The sequence below is a fragment of the Carassius carassius genome, chromosome 30, assembly GCF_963082965.1.
Source record: "Carassius carassius chromosome 30, fCarCar2.1, whole genome shotgun sequence".
Lineage (NCBI taxonomy): Eukaryota > Metazoa > Chordata > Actinopteri > Cypriniformes > Cyprinidae > Carassius > Carassius carassius.
Genome location: NC_081784.1, coordinates 10,725,141 through 10,742,845, shown reverse-complemented (window position 1 = coordinate 10,742,845; position 17,705 = coordinate 10,725,141). Strand labels below are relative to the sequence as shown.

The window sequence follows — 17,705 nt, the reverse complement described above, 5'->3', positions numbered from 1 at the left end:
CCTGGCCCTCCGTCCCTCCCCCTGATCATCCGCCGGTCCACCACCCTCCTGGACTCCTTGTTTTGTGTTGCACTTCTCTTGTCTCTGTTTCCCCATTCTACCTGGTCGTCTTGTCTCTGTTTTCCCCATTTTTACCTGGCCCTCCGTCCCTCCGCCGCTCCACCTCCCTCGTGGTTTCTTTGTGTTTTTGGTTTTCCCTTGGGTTCGGGTGGAGCATCTGGCAGCTGCTCCGTGGAGGAGGGGGTAATGTCACTCTGTCTAGTCTCTGTTTCCCTGGGTGTCCACTAGTGGGCTCACTTCCCCTTAGGCACTTCACCGTAGGCACTAGAATTCCTCTAGTCTTGTTCTGTCATCACAGTAATTGCACTCCTGTTAATTGCACCAGGTGCAGTCACTTTATTGTCATTAGCCTCCCTTTCTGATTCATCCCAGTCTGCTCGTCCTCCGAGTCCTCTTGTTTCCCGAGTTCCCTTTCCTGTTCCTTCCCTTTTGTTTGTTTATTTTGGACTGTCTTTTGGTATTGACCTTTGCTTGTTCTGACTACGATTTGGATTACCCTTGATGAATAAATACCTGCAATTGGATCTTGCTATCTCCCTGTGTCTCTCTGGGTACACGAACGTCACAATGTCAACATAGGGCAAACCAACCAAGCCGACATACTGTATGGTCCAGCTTTATTTGTCAGTTGAGTGTATTGGCGACAGAATGTTGTCCTTCATTCTTGTGTCTAAACTCTTATAAAATTAGCCCTCTGTAATGCATCTCTTAAAGGCCTTGATGACAGATCAGTTTCCAGCCATTCCCAGGTCCAGTGAGTGGGCCGTAATTAAATTTTATTGATTTATTTTCTTTCTGTACAGATACCCTTTAATGGATCTAGAACATCCTTCCAGTCTTAGCACCACTTCAGCTCACCTTGGCTTGGACCGATTTTGTTTATTGTATTGATTTCTGTTTTGATAAATGAAAGGTTGTAATGATTAGATCAGGATTTCCCGTGGGGAAAAAAAGACAAGACATCTTCAAATGTATCCTATTATATTCACTCAAGTGTTCTTAAAGTTGTGTTCATACAGTGCTTCACCTGTAGGCCAGATATTTTATGCTTCACTTTATTGCTTAATGAGGCTTGTGTGAGAGTGAATTTTTATAGCTTGATGTTCATTGTATTACATCAACAAAATGCTGCTCTGAAAGATCTTTGCATGTTTCTCTGATCCCTCCTTTCAAAGTCCCTTTATGTGCATTCGGCCTCTGCTGAGGGATAGATAGATCATCTCTGAACCGGTGGATGAAGGAGATTACTGCAGATTAGAATTGGCATGTGTCCATCTGCTTTCATCCTCAGTCATACACCGACATCACATTTCTTTACCGCAATCCAAAAGCAGCAATGCTAATAAAATGAAAATGTAATTTTGCTGAGACCCTTTCATCCAAACACAATGTATAATAGACCTGGCAGGAACAGTCCCTGAGCCGCAAACTACACAGGACCAAATGTTTCCATCAAGGACACAGTGGAGATGGAGCATAGGATTGAGCTCCTTTAGCCTTGTTTGCTCTCTCCTCAATATCCAGTGGATTCCAACAGAAACTCACTCCAATGAAGTTCCTTCTGATTTTCAAAACATTACAGGGAGTCAACAGACTCGTATGGCTATTCAGAACTATATTAACTTATGGCGAACTAGTGGTTAATTTGTAGGAATTTGCACAATCTTTAACAACCACTGACAGTTTAAGGGTGGACCTTCTTTATAAAAAATCCATATGAATCACATTGTATGAATTCCTTCAAACTGTCAACTCTTAATGATTGTTACAGAGGAAAGCAAGTATTGTGGCTGGTTTCAGGGAAATGTTCTCAGGTTTTTCCATGGGGTTGTGTGGAAAAGGATGAGACATGCTGGTGTGCACGTTTCGTCCTGGTCACAGTGCAGGAATTTGGTAAAAAGCAAATCTTTCAAGATTTTTTGGGGCTGGAAAATGTTTGTTGACATGCCTCGTTTAATATGGAAAAAGAAAAGAGACCTTTTATAGTTATTGCATGCCATTGATGACATCTGAATAATCAGATACAACACTGAAAACTGTGTTTTACCATGGTAAGCATAGTGTTTTCATTATGGTTTGCCCCAAGAATACATTCATATGCAAACTAGATACAGATAGATTTTATTGAATGGAAATACCAATTTATGGACATTTTATACACATATTGCATATAAAGTAAAACCGTACTGTATATCTAATTCATTATATCATAACAGCTGAGAATTATTTTTGTACAAAATTTGGTAGAAAATAGGCTGAAACCTAAAAACTTTTTATTTTGTTTAATTTTTTTTTATAAGATTAGAAAAATTGCATTGTTTTTGCATGTACAGTATGTGCCTTTTCGTGTCTATTTACTTTTTTAATAACTTAGCCCTGGAATCCTACAAAGCAAAAAAAAAACAAAAAAAAAAACATGCAATGTCATAAAAAAAAACCCACAAAACTTTTTTTATGGTTCTCAGGAGGATATAATATTATAGTTTGATAGTTTGCCTACTTAAGTAGTAGCCTATGTGGCTACTATAAAATATGGTGCCAACTTGCTGATAGCCACTACTGCCATCAAAAGGATTGAACTGAATGGTAAATAATGTGAAAGTGACTCTTTTAATTATATTAGTTAATTGAAGTAAACGGAATAAGATGTCGTCGCTTAAACTTCACTATAAAAAGTCCTTCTGTGTATAGTGTGTAAGAACTTGATGTAGACTATTTGTTGAAAACGTGGCCTCATAAATGCTTAACTATGACGGCATACTTAACATCCAATTATCTGTAAGCACATCCAACTGCGGTGAGGGCATGGCATATTCTACAGGAGCGTTAATGGCAATTACTGGTTCACGTGTCAAAAATATCCTCATTGGAACACCACCGCGCGTTCCCGACAACTCCGAGGCATGTGACTGCGCGCTCACGCGAACCGTCAGACAGATGCGGAGAAAGCGAGGCAGGAAAGGCGAAGCATCACTTTAACTTAATTTAACTTTAACCAGCGAACACTGGAACTCCAGCCGGACGTATTCCAGGGATTACTATCATTTGAACCATCGAGGGGTTTTGCAAAGGTTTTTGTGTGTGTTGGAGTTCCGTTTGACCATGGATTCAGTCGCACCTGGGAAAAAAAGGTAAACAAGCACCACTTTCTGTTTAGATATGCACTTGTGTTGGCAGTAAAAAAATTCATTAACTGTTTTCTCCTGTTTTGCTTGTTGCTATCAATAGCCTAGTCTCTCAATTTCCCCTTATAACCTGTTGTTAGCCTACATTTAGAATTCATATCTACATGAATGAAACTACGACAAGTGTATTTGCAAGATTTGTGCTTTATAACGGACTGTAGAAACGGGAGATTTATAGAAAAAACAACAAAAGTGCCACTGAGGCATCATAAAGGATCCCGGAATAACAGTTTTTTTTTAAATGAATCATTCGAACCGGTTCACAAAACCGGTCTGAATGATTCGTTCACGAATCAGATTGTGAATCGAACAAGCTGTTGTTGAGGCAGGAAATCTGCCTCACTGCAGTGAGAACGGTCTTTTCGACATTTGATCTGATTCAGTGAGTGAGCTGAGGATTTGGCTTATGGCCCAACTTTAACTTTAGTAGCCGAATAGCAGTAATAAAACGTACAGTAGGCTTCCTGAAATATGATTAGATTGTATGACAAATCCAGATTATTTTTAGGTTCTAAGTAACTTTGTTTTTAATGAGCTGAATCATGGCTTCAAAAACTGTAACCGCAATACATGGCCTTACTGGAACATGCTTTACGGATTTCTAGGGACCAAGCGGTGACATAACCATGTCACAACGTAAAGGAATTGCTGAATGTTATTTTTTCTTTTTTTAAAAAAACGAAATGAATTCCTATCACTGACACTGATAAGCTATTGGATTCTACTTTAAATGCTAGAGAACTGAACCATACACATTTTTGGTCCAAAAGTGATCTGAGTCTTGATTTGTCCAAGAAGATTTATAGCACTTGCAGAGCGCGGAAGGATTTCTGATGAACCCGTTGAACCTCCACATCACATATAGTGGGTTTGATTGATCATCTCTTCCTTTAAAAATCATCCAAGAGCCTTGCTGGAAGATACGGCCTAGTGCAATTTAATTAAAAAGCGGTGCTAAGTACTTAAACCTATTCAAGATCCAACATTTGAAATAAAAAAAACAGATTTTTTTGCACCTTATATTTAAATTGGTTAGTTTGGGTTCTTGCTGTGATATATTTAATGCACTTTACAGTACACAAGGCTGCTCATGTTTGTATAATTAATTTTAATAGTTGAATTACATTCAATTAGAGTATGAATTACAAGTGACTTGTATTGTTAAAAATGAATTATGGAATGAATTTTATATTGTTATAGCACCACTCAAGATTTCCATTTAAAATGACTGTGTAACACATGTACATTTTATAGTGTCACCCATTTTTAAATCTGCAAGCACAGGAAGGTTAGATCTTTGGTGTCTCTCTGCTCTCCTCTGAAAGCCAACTGTAGTTATTTTGCACTGGATCAGCTGACACCTCTCCTCTTGGCCCTATGGTCAAGGTCCCCTGTGTGCTATCAGCTTGTGGCCTGTCGCTGCTGTCATTCGCAGGGGTGTAAAAAAAGCTGAGAAAGATTAGGCTGCTTCTGCACTTATCAAACTAGCCATTCAGTGAAGAATGTTGACCTTTGCTTGAATAATGTCCTGCTAGCCATCTTGTTGTGGTTTCTGTAACCCCTCTAATGGAAGAGTTTTTTTTTTTTTAGGATGGATTTAAATAACATGTCTTTGGTTACTGGACACTCCTCAAATGTGTTATAATGTCTAATAACATATCCACAGGATGCCAAGAAGCTCTAAATGTTGCATGAGAGCTTTAAATGATAGGATAATGGCATTAACCTAGATACATTTCAAAAGCCGGCATGATCCTAAATCTCATACACACAGAGAGCATTTCTGCTCCTGCTGTAAAGAGGTACAGAAAGAGAGTATTAAACATGATACTCTCTTAAAACTGGTTGTAAACATCAACATTGTTCATACTAATATTTAAGGTTGCAAATGTAGTGGAGATGCATTAAACAGAGATGTTTTCCTGCAAGTATGTATGCACTGTCCTTGGTAAAATATTTAGACCATAGTAAGCGTGCCTTATGTGTGTGTGTTATAAATAATGAATCATGTAGTTCCCTGCAGGAAGCAGTTTGGACTGGTCAGAAGGAGAGAAAACGGAGCAGGTTGACTGACTGATCTATTATTATTAAAACTTTAATTCTATAGCATTTATTCATTTTGATTCATGTTAATTTCACTACTAATAAATTTTTAACATTTCATGAAACGTTCAGCTATTCAAGATTAAACATTTTAGCTAATGCATTAAATAATGTTAACAAATTGAACCTTATTGCAAAGTGTTCAGCAACTTCCCTTGGGGCTCTTTGTCATCTATTATACTACATGATGTTTGATGTTCTCTCAGCGGGGGTTTGTGGTTTGTGGCAGCATCTGTAATTTCCTACAGAGTGGCTGTATTGTAACTTACAGTAATCTACAGAACTACTTAATATGTCCTAAAGTAACCTTTCAGAGTTCATAGATTTTGACAGATCGTAAAAAAGGTGTCCACTGTTGCTCTTTTAAATATGAAAAGTTGGCTGATATACATCTAATATAATCCGAAACAAAAACTATTATCGATCACGAACTCATACTGACAAGATCACACACACTACCCTACACCAGGAGCCTGCATTATGTTGCTATGAAGCATGGCTACCATGCAGTCAAGGTCATTGTATAGTGTGAAGTTTACTCTGATATGCTAATGATGGAAACTGATCAGTAATAGGGTTTCAATTGTGTACACTTGTACTACACGTTCACTACAGCTCAAGTACATACACAAAAATGAAAACTTAATGAATCTACATTTATTTAATTGTAAATTTCTAATTAGTGTGTTGAATGGGAAATGGTCAGCGGGGTGACTGTGTGTTTATTGGCACATGGTGACTAGTGTCTTTTTTGTCTTCAGTGTTCTGTTGCATCTGAAACAGCATTTACAGATAATGCTCAAACAGGCGGAGTGATTCAGAGAAACACACAGGAAGAGGGGTGAGATGGCTAAGTGCTTTCTCTAGCATTCTAGCATTAGTGCCTAATTTATGATTTATTGGTCAGATTAGATTTTTTGTATGACTGTTCACATTATGGAGGACGAAGATCAGGAGCAAGTTTTTAAATATTTATGGTACGACCCTGTAAGTTAGCTTTTTATAGAGCTGTCACTGTAATTCACAGTAAAACATACCTCTTCTATCTTTACTGACTGCCTCCGCAACTTTCTGTCATATTTACAGATCAAGTAATTACTGGTATATGAAATAATATGAGTAACTCCTGTCAGCGTGGAATTATGACAAATGTTGATCTAGTGTGACGTAAAAGTTGCATGAGTTCCGTTCCGTTCAGACTGGCATTACATTGCAAAACGGATTTAGGACCTAATATGAAAGTTGCACAAATCAGAATAAAAAAGATCAGTTTGCATTTGATTTGTGCTGATCATACTGTCATGAAACAAAAAGATTTCAGTCACATATGATATTTGGGCCTCATTTTCCTGCAGTGTGAACCTCACCTCAGTGACTGACTCATAAACACAATCACTTGTTGCCACCTACTGGTGGAATGATGTAACCTGCAGACAGAGGCATTGATAAATACCAACACAATTATATCTAGATAATTGTATACATTTAGTGGCAGTAAAATAACTTTATCTGCCATGTAGAAAACTGATGGCAAATTGTTTTTTAGAATAAAACATTTTTGTGGCAGTAAAATCAATTTACCTGCCATGCAAAAGAAACCGAAGGCAATTTTTTTTTAGAATAAAACAAATTGCTTTTCACTTCTCATGTGCATCTGTCAATCACAGGCAGCTGTATATGATGATGATCACCCTTTTCTAAATATACAAGCATATAGCAAAATTGGGCCCACTGACACATGTTACCTCATGACCCATATTTTCAGACAAAAAGATTACCATTACACCCACAAGTGTGTGAAGTCGGCATCAAATTGAATGTGACCTTAGCACTTGACAAATATATAAAAACTTATAATAGCTTAAAAACTCGTACACCCCTGTTGAAAAACCAGCATATGCTGGTTAGGTATGTTTTGAAGTATGGCAGCTAGTTTGAGCAGGTTATGTGCTGGTCCTAAAACAACTAGCTCCTCCTCAGGACCAACACATGACCAGCTTAAACCATCTCATAACCAGCTCAAACCAGCTGCCATACTTCAAAACATACATAACCAGCATATGCTGGTTTTCAGCAGGGATATATATGTATGTCATTTTGTAATATTGAACAGTTTGTAAATTGTGGCTTCTCATGATTCAAATCTGGAGAAAGAAACATATATATATAAGAGAAAAAATAAATCCAGCAGAATTAATTAAACAGTGTTGACATCTCTGACTAGTCTTGTCCACCGATGTTTTATGAACTCTTGGTTTTCCATATTTGCCCGGAGAACAGCTCACAGCAAACATCATGATGTCAGGAACTGTACAGTAGGATCTTTGTGTGTGAAAGTGGTTTGTCTGCCATGTCTCCATCGAGTCTCTGTTAATAAGGCGACTGTCTTCAGTTCAGGAGAACTGCCCTGCTTGACCCTACATAACACAAAATTACACAGCACTCCACAATACAGATTCATACATTATAACACATTATTGTTTGATTATTGTTTATAAAAAACAGAAGCCCTAGAGTGTAACATCATATCATGTTGTCAGTATTTTTTCAGCATCCTGAGTTTGCTTGCTCAACTGCACCTTTGCATAATGTTTGCAGCTGGCTTATACACTGTGAAATGTATGTGTGCTTTTAAAGCTCTATGATGTATGTTTTTCATAGTGCACAGGTGTGTATTGCTGAAGGCATTGACAGCACACAGCACAGCCCCTTATTATGTATTATATTTGTGCATGTGTTCATTATAGGGTGAGTTCAGAGCGAAGAAAGGAGAAATCCAGAGATGCAGCGCGTTGTCGGAGAGGAAAAGAATCCGAGGTGTTTTATGAACTGGCCAGAGAACTTCCCCTCCCCCACAGTGTCACCTCTAACCTGGATAAAGCATCTGTCATAAGACTCGCACTCAGTTACCTGCGTCTGCGTACACTACTGAAAACAGGTGAGAGAGATGGGAAAAATGATTGGTGAGTTCATGCAGTGGGTCTGCTGTGTTTGTCACTGACAGCATGTGTTCATTCTTATCTCTTTAGATGTACTGGACGTGGAGTCTGACTTAGACTCTCAGTGGAACAGTTCATATCTGAAAGCTCTGGATGGGTTTCTCATGGTTCTTTCTGCTGATGGCGACATCGTCTACCTGTCGGAGAGTGTCAGCAAGTGTCTGGGCCTTCCTCAGGTGAGTTCCAACTCACATTGAATTTTTTTGTGGTAGTTTTACAACATGAACTGACAATAATTAGATTTGATTATGATCATTGTCATGAATGTTACAATGCATCAACAACAATATGAAAATCAGAATATATATATATATATATATATATATATATATATATATATATATATATATATATATATATATATATATATATATATATATATATATATATATATATACTTTTTTTTACAATTTGGCTCAATTCAGTTTGACATATATCCTTCAGAAATCATTTTAATATAATAAAACATTTCTTATTACTATCAGTATTGAAAACAGTTATGCTGTGTAATATTTTAATGAAAACCATGATGCCTTTTCTTTCAGTATTCACTGATGAATAGAATGTATATTTGCTGTCACTTACTGTCAATTTAATATATTGTTACTGAATGAAAGCATTTTTTATTTTTAGTAGTGCATGAGTTAACGGTTTGAATAGTTTGGACAATAAAAGTAAAACAATATGCCAGGTTTTACAGTTGCAGGCTTAATAATAATATTTTGGGTAAGAAATTGGGTATTATTGTAGTAATTGTAATCAATTATTACATTTCATTGTAAAATGCAAACTGGTTGATGTCAAATTGAATCACTAATGTGGCTATGAATATGTATCCAGGTCTTAGAAATTACAAAAATAACATGATTTATGTATATTAAACCATTTTTCCCCCCTGTAGGTCGACAACACTGGACACAGTGTGTTTGAGTTTACTCATCCGTGTGACCATGAGGAGCTCAGAGAAATGCTGGCACAGAGGACTGGTAATATTCTCTCTTTTTCTTTCTCTGTCTCAGTCACAATCATGATCACTCACACTCATCTCTCTCCCTTTTCCCACATTGAGGTCTGTCTAAGAAAGCAAAGGAGCAGCACACAAACAGAGGTTTTCTGTTGAGGATGAAATGTACACTGACCAGCAGAGGGTGCACTGTCAATGTCAAATCTGCCTCCTGGAAGGTACCACTCCTTACTTGTGCTGCACTTTTGACCATGTGACTGCACGTCACTCTGAAAGCATCTACACAGTGAAACTGGATCCATATTTATCCCTATCAGCCTCTCTTTCTGACAGGTGCTGTGCTGTTCGGGCCATATCCACACAACAGATGGTATCAAGAAAGGTGTGGTTGAGCAAAAAAATATGAGTTCTTCGTACCTGGTGCTCATCTGTGAGTCTATTCCCCACCCGGCGAACATTGAGGCTCCTCTGGATTCTAGAACATTTCTCAGCCGCCACACTTTAGATATGCGCTTCACCTATTGCGATGAGAGGTAAAGTCCAAGCACATCTGAGTGCTGTACAATAACACCTGCCCCACTCAGCACAAAATTCAGCGGTTATATGTTGACGGCAGCAACATTTGACTCTAACATCTGAGCAACATTTTTTATAGGGTGGACATTTTTGATGTCATGGACCCCTATCTTCCTCTTCCTAAAATATAAGGGCAGATTTTATTTATATACATATACAACCTCTGTGAGAATAATACTCAGCATGAAATATAAAGACAACTGTACTTCAAATATTTAAGCTCAGTAACAAATTAAGAAATAGTTTGAAAGAAATTAAATGACTTAAGAACCAAAGACTCCTAAATTCTGTTCTTTTGAACTTTCTTTTCATGTAAACATGGTGTGGGAAAAAAGTGTTTTCATAGTTTCCAGCAAATCGACATATTACATTACATGTAGACTGGAAACACTGAAGACTGGAGTGACGGCTGCTGAAAAGTCAACTTTTATTATATTTATTATTATTTTAAATATATATTACAACTGAAAAGTTATCGTATATAATGTAACACTTTTAAACAATATTACCATTTTTATTGTATTGTGCTGTGTATTGTGTGTTGCATAAGAGACTTTAAAAACATTAAAATTCTTACTGACCCCAAACTATTGAAAGGTAGCGTATATATATTTTATATTATATTATTTACATTATTGTATTTATTTATTATTGTATTGTACTATTTTTTCCTTGTGACTGTATTAAACCCCAAAGCTATTTGAAATATTATTTTGAAAATATTTACATTCTATTATGTTTACAGCATGTCATTTTTTTCTTGCAGATTATTATCAGAATTATCAGATGTATATAAAAAAAAAGAAAAATATTTTGTGTGTATTTCTTACTGTTAAAAACCAAGACTGTCTGTAGAATAAAATAACTATGAATAATGTCATTATTTCTAACTAAGAGAGAATAAAAATGATAACAAAACTGAAATTCTATTAAATTTAGTTTGTACTATATTCAGTGAAGAACTTGCCTCAAAACCTTCAGAATCATGTGAAGTAGGTGATCTGGGTATTTTGCCTACCTTTTCAGGACCAACAGATATTTGGACATACTATTCAGTAAGTAAGTATGCATGTTCAGATGCGGAGAGTGTGTGGACTGAAGAGCCAGACTTATGGCCTTGATTTCTTCACTATCTAGTGGTAACTTGTGAAAAGCTGCAGCGTCACAGAGCAACATACAACTTATGTGTATTTGCAGGATCACCGAGCTGTTGGGTTTTGATCCAGTGGATTTGTTGGAGCATTCTGTGTATGAATACTATCACGCACTGGATTCTGACCACATGAGCAAAGCACACCACTACTGTAAGGTCATATAAATGCAGTCCTCTTACATATATCTAAATGAAGATATATCATAATGTTTTATGTATTTCTCTCTTTGCAGTGTTTGTGAAGGGACAAGTGTGTACTGGACAGTACCGGCTGCTGGCTAAAGCAGGAGGGTTTGCTTGGGCAAAGACTCAAGCCACTGTAATCTATAACAGTAAAAACTCCCAGCCACAGTGTGTGGTCTGTGTTAACTATATCCTCAGGTGGGACTTCACACACTAAGTGTGCATTAAAATGCGTGTGTCGACCTGAATACCAATATGTGCTTGTTTGTATAAGTGGTATTATTTTCATCCTTTCTCACTTTCTCACTTCAGTGGCATTGAACAGCCCAAACAAATCCTGTCCCTTCAACAAACCAACAGCACAAACATAAAACAGGAACAGGAAGAACACCATAAGGAGTCATTCGGGACTGAAGTGACTGTGGCAGAGTTGAAAGAGGACGCAAAGGATGAGAAGAAAGAAGAGTGTGTGAGAGATGAGCTACACGACAGCTTGAAGGGGAAGCCAGAGGCACTGACTGTAGTAGACTCCATCCTCACACTGGATATCACCAGCACAGGTTTGAACGACACAATGACTTATCGAAATCACAATTATTAGTTGTTCTTGACATGAGACCATCAATTATGGAAGTTTCAGGGTCATTCACACAATTTCAGCCTGCAGTAAATTCTGTCTTTTTTCATATTTTATCTGTACTAAAACAGCACGTTATGCTGATTGACATTGTAAAATGGCATTTGTTATCATAGCATTTTAATTAATTAATTTATTTATTTATTAATTTATTTTTTACATATAGCAGCTAATGTAACAGAAGTCTCTCACATTCACCGATAATAGCTTACTTCAGTGTTGCAAAATAAATTGATACAATACTATGCAGCAATATTTCAATTTAGGCAAACTGCTACAATGTTGTTATGTGCATATTCCCTCCCAGCATTTTTTCATTAAAGCAAGTTGCATCCATTTTAAAAAAAAAAGTGTTTATTTTACAATTTTAAGCCAATTTTATATAAAAATATTCTACTTTTTGGCAACACAATCAAATAATAATCAAGAAAGAGGTTCATCCTGATTCATCCTAATGTTTGACCTCCGCTATTAAACATCTTCTAGAAAAAAAATTATTTTTTAATTTATTTTTATTAAACTACAGTTAGAGATTCTTGCCTTTCTGTATAATCCTGCCACTCACTGTTCTTAAAACTATAACTAAACAGTATCAATCAGTATAAACATTATTATTGTGAATGGCTCACAATTAATTCATATATGAATTGTATATATATTTTGACTATTTATAAGAAAGTACGGAGAATTTTAACGTCATTGTTAATTTTCTTGCAGACTCCTCAATCTCTGTGTTGAAAGAAATTCCTCTCTACAATGATGTTATGTTGCCCTCTTCAAGTGCCCTGCTACCCCTCTCACCCCTCGCTCCTCCCTACTCCTCCCTAAATGATGATGATGCCTCCACAGCCCATCTAGACTTCCCTTTCCCACAATCTTCGGCTCCTGATTCTTCCAGATCCCAGGTGGAGTCTAGTCAAATTTAAAGTACATTTCCTCATACTTTACAAATGTTTTAATATGATTTTTCTAGTTTACTCTTTATAAAGAATAGATATTTAATGTGACTTTGGATTGGTTATTTGTTCATGTTCAGGTTGATCTCCCTGTGGATTCAGAATTAAGTGATCATCTAAAACCGGATCATGTGGAAAGACTATTTTCCATGGATATAGAGTCCAAGACACCCTTTAATACACAGGTAGATGACTTCAAATGAAGTTCATACTTTCTGCATCTAAATAGATGTCAGTATATAAGTCAATGATGAACATACCAACATAACATAAAAATGTACTGCACACTTATGTGTTCATTTAATTACTGTTACTGTTACTTGTGATGATTTTTGTAGGGTGTGGGTTTGGATCTGGATATGTTAGCTCCATACATTCCCATGGATGATGATTTCCAGCTGCGGACTGTTTCTCCAGCTGAGTCGATGTGTTCCAGCCCAGGTTCAGTGCTTGAACTGACCCCCTCCAGCAGCACACAAACTGCCCCTGCTCTCCCAGCAGCCCATCTAGACTTTGTGTCCTGTGACACCCTTCCACAGAACATTAGAACCACAAACCAGGGCAACAGCAGGTGAGACTTCATCTACATAGAGACACACTTTGTTGATCTGATTTATGGTGCAAACAAACGCTTAACAGATGAACAAATAATTACAGATATTAAAGAACAGTCTGTTTTCTTTCTTGTTTCTTTCTATAACTCTCTAGAGAAATTATTCAAGACAGTGATATTTCTTCTAAATGTCAGACAAACCCAAAGCTACTCAAGAGGAAATTGGAGACCATACCTTTGTCTGAAGCAATAAGCCTGGTATGTCTGAACGTTAGTGTGTATCAATGCATACTTCTTTGGAATATGTGATTCTAAGTGGTCATTCACTTCAGTGAACTGTCATATAACTTTGTTTATAAAACAGATAGTTCCTTGACTGTGATTGGCAGAACCTCACCAATATAATATAATATAATATAATATAATATAATATAATATAATATAATATAATATAATATAATATAATATAATATAATATAATATAATATAATATAATATAATATAATATAATATAATATAATATAATATAATATAATATAATATAATATAATATAATTAATATAATTAATATAATTAATATAATATAATCTTTAAAGGGGTCATATGATGCTTTTTTTAAATGTCATTATTTTGTGTATTTGGTGTAACAGAAAATGTTGACATGCTTTAATGTTCAAAAAAAAATACTGTACATTATTGTAGGTCCCGCCTCTCTCAAACACGTCGTTTTCTAAAAAGTCTCTCTTACCGACAATTGCAATCTGCTCTGATTGGCCAACTGACCCAGTGCATTCAGATTGGCCGAACCGTGCGTGATGTTTTAGAGACGTTTTAACTTCAAACTGTCACTTCCAGCTGAATATGCACAGATCAAGCACTGTTTACAAGTAAAAACAATCCAAAACACTTCTAAACAAATATGCTGCTGGAATTTGATGTGAAAGGACAACAGGACATAGGCTTTTTCACAACAGTTTAAAGTTAACACAGCTTAATGATTGATTTGCTTATTACAGACACACAGCGTTTTGCCTCACAAGGCGTGCGTTAATTTTGTTGAGTCGTACATTAGTGTCCAAATGTTTATTTGTTTGCTATAGTGTTATAAGCAGAAGAATGTGCAGTCAGCTGGGGATTATAGCAAAGTAAACCCCTTTCAGGTGTTTAAATCAGACATTCAGACAAATAAATACACGTATCTACAATTAATAGTAGGCCTAAGTGATTGTTATATTTTATTCATGTGTGCAAGGAGAGTTTATGAGTGAATGTTGATGCTGTTTTCTCCAAGGGTTCTGTGCTGCAGGTGGTGAATGGTTTTCCAGAGAAAAAGATCAGAAAATCAGATGCTTCATCATCAGAAGGGCTTCGTCAAGCCACGATACAGTTGCTGCCATCTGGTATGTCACCATGGAGACCACAAGTCAGTGTGTGCAATATTCGTGAATATTGGGAGATCAGTTATTTTTTTATGGTTGTATAGTGACTAATTGTTCACTCATTTTTATTTGTAATTCTTTTTTTTTACACAGATGTTGCGAGAAGGTTATTGAGCAGATCATCAGAGGGTGGAGCCATAACGATGCCCCTCCCCCAGCTTACCCGTTACGACTGTGAGGTAAATGCTCCTGTGACTGGGCGGCAACACCTGTTACAGGGGGAGGAGCTACTGTGTGCCTCGGACCTAGTTATTTAAAAATAAAAAAACCCATACTTGTGTTTTCCCATGATTAGGGAGATATCAGTGGCATTATGGATTAACTTAAATCTCAAAGAAATAGTGGTGAGCAATCAAAACAGCTAGAATGCTTCTGCTTCTAATGAGTAGATGGAAAATACAAGCTGGACATAAAAAAAGCCAAAACTAATAAATAATAATTAATGGGGGAAAAACTGAATTCATAGAGCAGTTATGAGCTGTGCTCTTCCAGGTTAGAAATACGCACACAGAAGATAATATATTCTGTTCTATATAAGATTGTATTGTTTGACAAATGCAAAGATTATTCTTGCACAAATTACATGAATTTACATGCAGCTTTCAGATAATGTTATTTTATTAGCAATGCTGTTTTTATAAAAACTTTCAAGGTATGTCTAAGTGTTTTCTTTGTTCAGGTATCTGTGTTTCCCACATGATAGATAACATGGATACAAATGTGTAAATATTGTGAAATGTCTAAAGTAGCTGTTATTTTATTCTGTTTGATATATTATACAGCATTTGAGAGTAGTCAGCATTGGTAGGGCGATCCACATTACTACCTAAAGCTACCTTAATGTTGAAATTATTACTCACTGTTATTATTATTGTTAGAGATTTCTACTTAGTTAAATCTCTAAATGTATCTAGGGCATTGACAATTTAAAAGGTTCTCTTGTGTTCACATTAACAGTGGCATATAGTAGGCATAAATGTGGTAGGATGCCTAGTGTGTGAGCTTTGCCGTTGTGTGTTTTTAATGTTCTTCTGAGTCGTGTCACATTGTCTTCAGGACAATTGTAAAGTGTGTGACAAATAAAAAGTCTTTCAACAACATTCAGCTTCAGATATCAATGTACAGTTTGAATTAAAAGTCTTCAAAAATAAATAAATAAATAAATTATAGCCCTTTCAAATGTTTGGGGTCATTGAACCCTTCATATGTTTTTTATACTCACCAAGACTGCATTTATTTGATCAAATATTGTGAAATGTTATAGTAATTTAACAATTAACTGCTTTATACTTACCCCACATGATCCTTCCAAAATCGTTCTGATGAGCTGATTTGTTGCTCAGCATATCAGAAATATTTCTAATTATTATCAACATTGAAAACAGTTGTGCTGCTTGATATTTTTGTAGAAACTTTTTTCAGGATTCTTTATGAGTTCAAAAGAATTGCATTTATTAAAAATAAAAGTTGTATACATACTAGTTCACTTTAATGGGTACAATATATACAAAATGTTTAAAATATAAGGTGTAGCTTAACTGTGAAGTGCAATGTAGTCATATACAGAGGGTAGAAAAATATAAAATGATGTGAAGAGTTTAACATTGAAGTAAATTAAGCACAGTTGAAGAGCACATTAGAAGGAAAAAATATTAAGAATATTTAACCCCAAAACAAAAAATACAAAGAAGCTTAGATGATAACTGAAACCCAGATCCCAAAAACATGCTCAAAAGATTATTTAATGTTAAACTATACTATATAAACTATATTAACAACTTTAATGCTGGAAGTAAGAATGAACGCTGGAGTAACTGGGAAAAAAATAAAAGCTCAAAAGCCCAGCTTATTGTTTCTATATTTAAAATCCATTTTCAAACTTTGACCTTTACTTAAAATTTTTTGTGTAAAATATTTTGGTGGTGCAGTGCACTCCAATCATCCATAAAATGATTTAAAGTACATATGAATATTTAGTTTGTCTTTTCATTTTTACTGCTATGTACATGGAACAGTTCCTATATGTAAACACTTAAATATCTTAGTCTAGAAACAAATCATGGTTTAACCAAATGTAATTTCACCTATTATTGTGTTAGGGCTTTTTCCATTCTCTACACCAGTAACCTTACCCTTCTGTATATAAACAGAACATTCACAAATGAGTCAAGAGCATCTGTAACAGTGTGCATGTGTATGTGCTCAACACAACACAGAACGAGACCTGTATTTAATTACTGGTGTCCTTGCCAAAAGACTTACTTCATCGCTCAGGATGCTGCATGAGCTTTTTATGTGCCGTGAGAGACACACATACATACAAAACCTCAGAAGGTCCCTTCCACATTTCTGTGGGAAATTACTTACTCATGGCGAATGGCTTTATTTCTTGGTAACATTATACACAGCATTTTGTATTTGTGTCTGTCATCCAGGTTGAGTGAATGGCCCTCATTGAATCAGAGGGAAAATCCCATGATACTTGCTTTTGTTGCCATGGAGAGGACTGTTGACAGTCTCTATGGACTGTTGCACTTAATCAAAAACCGACTAGTTTTCTGGAGGCCGGAAAAAGACAGTTTTTCTATTTAACAGTTTGTTCTCATAAACATAAACTTTTTGCTAGGAAATTTCTCAAACATGTAAAAAGAAACAAAGTAATACACTGAATTAAATATTACGTTTCTGTAGAAAAACTTATTTTCATGTTAAACATACTCTTTGTTGTATAATCTTTGTTGTATTTACAACTTTAATAAATATATATATATATATATATATGTATATGTGACTGAGTGTTGTAATTATAAAACCTCTTCTTCACTGTTTGTATAATTTTTTGTATAGTGACTCTTGCAGGTCACATTATTACACCAGCGTGTGTTAGAAGAACTGCC

At 35.9% G+C, this 17,705-nt stretch overlaps 1 protein-coding gene across 2 annotated transcripts; it reads left to right on the top strand.

Annotated features, from left to right (window-relative positions):
* The first annotated feature begins 2,924 nt into the window (after positions 1–2,924).
* On the top strand, positions 2,925–15,914 carry LOC132110592 (hypoxia-inducible factor 1-alpha-like). 2 transcript variants are annotated; one of them, XR_009424665.1, is made up of 15 exons: positions 2,925–3,191; positions 8,096–8,286; positions 8,378–8,523; positions 9,249–9,333; positions 9,417–9,529; positions 9,645–9,844; positions 11,085–11,191; positions 11,274–11,421; positions 11,536–11,783; positions 12,578–12,765; positions 12,897–13,001; positions 13,155–13,387; positions 13,565–13,627; positions 14,661–14,769; positions 14,902–14,920. XR_009424665.1 is itself a non-coding variant. In XM_059517314.1 (15 exons), exons 1-15 carry the CDS (start codon positions 3,163–3,165, stop codon positions 15,063–15,065), a joined length of 2,169 nt encoding a protein of 722 aa, XP_059373297.1. In that variant the 5' UTR covers positions 2,926–3,162; the 3' UTR covers positions 15,066–15,914. The 2 variants fall into 2 exon arrangements, 1 of the variants encoding a protein (XP_059373297.1); XM_059517314.1 differs by having other exon boundaries at positions 2,926–3,191; positions 13,525–13,627; positions 14,902–15,914.
* The last annotated feature ends 1,791 nt before the right edge of the window (positions 15,915–17,705 follow it).